Source organism: Etheostoma spectabile, chromosome 4, assembly GCF_008692095.1.
Source record: "Etheostoma spectabile isolate EspeVRDwgs_2016 chromosome 4, UIUC_Espe_1.0, whole genome shotgun sequence".
Taxonomy (NCBI): Eukaryota; Metazoa; Chordata; class Actinopteri; order Perciformes; family Percidae; genus Etheostoma; species Etheostoma spectabile.
This window is the reverse complement of record NC_045736.1, coordinates 9,889,314-9,893,731: the sequence shown is the minus strand read 5'-3', so window position 1 is coordinate 9,893,731 and position 4,418 is coordinate 9,889,314. Positions and strand designations below refer to the sequence as shown.

The window sequence follows — 4,418 nt, the reverse complement described above, 5'->3', positions numbered from 1 at the left end:
TTTTAAAGAAAACTCTACACACGCTATATTCTTGACAAATTGCTTCTTTATTAACCACTAACAATTATTAACACTAACAACTAACGCGTAGGTGATAATCATGTTTTTGCTCCGCAGCTCAGCCTCTAATGGGCAAGTCATTTAATCAGTTTGTTTATTTTTATAGAAACAAGTATATAGCCTGAACCAACATCAGTGCCAACATTTGCTATAACCCACTCTGTTCTCTTCTATTTTGTCCTAAGGTGTGTCGGGCTCTCTATGAGGATATGATGTAACAATTTTCACTGGTAGTGTGTTTAAAAAGGGTAAAAAAAGCAAAAATCAAGCTTTTAAGTTAATGGCTAAATTCCATCTTTAACACATTTCAAGTCATTCTTTTAGTTACAAGAAACTAAGTTAGCCAGCAAATATATTTCATTCGTTAAGATTTCACTGTTAACATTACACAACCATCTGTTTATTTTGACATGGTAGAAAACATGCACAGGAAAACCAGTCAGTGACCCAGCAAGAAGAGTTACCAGACAAGGACATTGGGAAGGGTAGAGAGACAGACTGTACAACATCAAGAGCAGGAATTAACCGGAACTATGTGGCTGTTGATAATTCCAGCATTGTGCAGTTTGTATCCATTAGGTTTAAAGAGCAGAAAGGCCTCTTTTAGTGCACTAAAGTTAAATGTTATTTTTAAGGTGTGTTACGACCCAAAGCATCCCACTCACCTGCTGCAGATATTTGTCACAGTTGATGAACTCGCGCTCATGAGGGTCTTGGAGTTTGTGGGTCTTGACGTACTGCCACAGGGCCTGAATGATGACCGGTCTAGTCTGGGTGTGGATACCCAGCATACGAGCCAGCCGGGGGTCCAGCTTGAACTGAGGGGGCTGTTTGGTACACAGAAATCCAGATTAAAGCAAGGTGAATCTGCTTTTAAGGACGTTGTTTTTACTTGCCTGTCTGACTGAACTGAATTTGTTTCAAGAGCCCTTGGAGGCATAGTAAACCGCTGAGCATTTATTTACCTGGTAGTCGAGCATGAGCAGGACGGTGCAGCGAACACCCACATCACCAGGCCTCTTCACCTGAAAACCATCAGTCTCCTGTGTGGTGGCAGTCCTGTGCCACTAAAATAAAGACATATTAGATATAAACTCAAGTATTTACCAATCAATCTATAAATTGACATTCTTTGTTTTCAATGACACATTTTTAATTGTTAATGCAGCCATAAACAATTCCAAGGAATGATTATTATTTAAGTAAATGTAGTGAAAATAGTGTATACTTTATTGTAAAATGTAGAAAACTTGCAGCTCATGGTGCACGGCTGACTCGTGTGCTTGCAACTCTTATTGATCTTGCCTATACTGCCTGAACAAAACATGTAACGCTTTGCGCAGTGCTGTCCAGGCTAGAAAGAGATGCATTTGTAATTGTTGAGGAACCGATAAGCTGAATCTAAATCTTTTTTTATGGCCACCCGGTTCTTGGCATTTTGGAATATGTACTAATTTGGAACTATAAGTTTCAGTTTCCAACCCTACTGGTACACCGAGAATAAATTCATGAATCAAAAAAATAATAATATGCGGATTAATCGGGAATGTAAATAATTGCTACATATAAACCTGGAAGAAGAGAAAACTGAGTAAACATCTGCAGATGTAAATATTTAGATGCATGAAACAAATTCTTACTTCCACAAGGTGATTATCTGGACCATACAGGTCTTTGTCCAATTCAATCACCAGAGACTTGAAGAAAGAGGAGAACTTCCTCTTCTGTTTGGTGGCTTCATACTTCGACACAGCCGTCTGCAAAGCAAATGTTGCTGTTATTGGAAATATGAATGCAAGCATTACAATATCTGTGAAAATAATTGCGTTTGTGAAGATTTAAACTAACATTTTATGTTTCATAGTTTTTGCTCAATGTAGCACCACAAAAGACATTTTGGTAATCTGGTAGGTTATGTTATATACAGAACAAATCAGCTACTGTTAAGCCATAAATACTGTACACAGAAAAAAAAATTATATATAAAAAATCCAACCAATATATTTTGATAAAGTTCAAGGGAGCTCGTGGCTGCCTCATCTGCAAGGGCCATTCTCGCCGATCATTTCAATCATGAAGCTTACATCTTCCAGCAGACGTCCCTCAACACGTAGCTCCCATGATGCAACTGTGCCTTCTCCATCCTCGGCATCTGGCTTTGCGGGGTTGAAGGTGTTTGATATAAAGATCCGAAGCTTTCTCTTTTGCTGGAAACAATCAAAAGAAACTTTTAAATTATAGTGCTATCCTCCACTTCTAAACACAATTGCTCCTTAAAATCCCACGAGTCAAGTTCTATTTCATTCAACAAAGTAAATTTGACTCAAGGTAAAGATAAGATAGTTCAGCTGTGAGAGTGTACAGTTAATTTAAGATCATATCAATATGTTAGTTTGCTGAATGTGGACACTAAGAGGACATTCAGCTTATATAAAATAAAAATCTGCCAAGGCATGTTGTCCACCTGTGCTAACATCTTTATGTTCAATGCCACATAAAAGTCTGTAATAATCTACCATATTCATTTATTTTCTAAAAATAATAATAATAATAAAAAAATTCCTGAAATCTGGTTCAACAGTAAGCTAAAAACAGACAAGCTAACCAACCTTTACGTCACATGTCAAATGTCTGAACTTACAATGCTGTAGACATTTTTACAAGGATACTGGGGTTCTGAATGGCTTTGAAATTAACTTAATGTCTGAACCCGAATGATTGAGGGATTCAAGGAGTGACAACTTTAATTGAACCATACCTTAATGGGCCTCTTGAGAGCCTCCTGAATGTCCAGCCTCTTGCGCATGATGGTCTGATCCAGCTTCCTCTCAAAAGCCAGCAGATCCATGTATGCCTGAGACTCTGGGACCAGTTCCCTGATCTGGGACACAACAAAATACAAAGGTGACCACTGGTGCATCACCCAACAAATTCAACAGAGCACAGAGGAACACACGGTCAGTTTTCCCCATATCTCAATAAAGTTGTCTCTAATACCAGTCTGGCAGCATTTTTGTCCACTCCGTCTCAAACATGTGCTGTACATAAGTAAAAAAGCTGCAAGGAGCCTGTGCAAAAGAGCCTAATAAAGAACTTGTTTTGGTGGATCGTGTGTCCATTCAAAAGTTGTTTCAGGCATGCAACAGAAAACTCAGATCAGACAGATGGTCTAGCTAGCTGTCTGGATTTACCCTTTAGAGATCTGAGGAGCAGTTAACAATAGTCCCTCAGAAATCAACCAGAGCTCAAAATTCCAACACAAAGAAAGTGTATGAAACGGACATCCGGCCGAAAAGTACATACGGTGGAATTGCCGGCGGCAATGGTGCAACTCCGGCTGTGGAAGGTCGTGGATATGGACTACTGCTCAAACAACTTCAACACAATAACATAACTGCCAAAACAGAAGTTAAAGCTAAAGTTGTTCTGTGACAAGCAGCCCTTAGACAAATACACTGGTGTGCAGCGTTGTGATACGGGGATGAAATGGATAAACAAATGTAATCTTTCCAACACAATGAAGACCAGGATTAATGGATTTCCAAGAACTGCAGTTTGATTAATACTCACCCTTTGAGGTAGAATTTTATCAGCCATCTTCTTCTTCTTTGTGCTGTAAAAAAAAGAAGATTCAAGATAAGTTTGAGTGTGAGTCAAAGTGGAGCGCTGGATTAACATAATCACAATAAGTCCCTGGCTATTTGGACGAGGATCCCACATATTCAAAAATAAATGTAGTAACATAGAATACATTTGTATTCTGTTTAAATTTTTTTATTAGCTGTTAAGTCGGTTACATAAATTTCCATGAAATACATGGCTATCTATTAAAGATGAAGTCTGCGAATATCGCGCTACTGTCCGCTTGCTGACCGTTCTGTGGACACGCTTCAAAAAATACAGGGAAGACTGCAGTGCTATGCCAGGAATTTCAGCAGGGAATGGAGACATGTCTGGCTGAGTTATAACCGAGCAATCTGATGTGTGTAGATAGATACATACTTTATCCTGAGGAAAATTTTAAATGTCAATATCATAGTCAATCGTGTTTATATAATTGTGGGAAGCCAAAATTGTGATCACGATCAATATTGACTAAATATGCAGCACTAAATAGAAATGTGTTAAAAACAAACTGTTAAAAAATAAATACCTCATTGTACCAGAGGCAACAGAGCAACCTTGTGGATGTTTTTACATTTCACATTAAAATAAATCAAAGTGTATCTGTGATCCTGTAGGTAAAACAACCAGTTAATTAATTCAGTACCAGTTAATATATGCTGTGCTTCTAAACCATGCATGTACACTACCGTTCAAAAGTTTGGGGTCACCCAAACAATTTTGTGTTTTCCTGA

General features: G+C 38.2%; 1 protein-coding gene across 1 annotated transcript in view; it reads right to left on the bottom strand.

The window, feature by feature from the left end:
* The window catches only part of smarcd1 (SWI/SNF related BAF chromatin remodeling complex subunit D1), an 18,930-nt gene that overhangs the window by 6,834 nt on the left and 7,678 nt on the right, over nucleotides 1–4,418 (bottom strand). The window contains exons 3-8 of the mRNA XM_032514169.1: nucleotides 3,631–3,673; nucleotides 2,819–2,941; nucleotides 2,145–2,267; nucleotides 1,701–1,817; nucleotides 1,026–1,127; nucleotides 726–887 (exon numbers count right to left, since the gene is read on the bottom strand). Coding sequence (XP_032370060.1) covers nucleotides 726–887; nucleotides 1,026–1,127; nucleotides 1,701–1,817; nucleotides 2,145–2,267; nucleotides 2,819–2,941; nucleotides 3,631–3,673 — 670 coding nt within the window. The remainder of the gene's footprint in view (nucleotides 1–725; nucleotides 888–1,025; nucleotides 1,128–1,700; nucleotides 1,818–2,144; nucleotides 2,268–2,818; nucleotides 2,942–3,630; nucleotides 3,674–4,418) is intronic.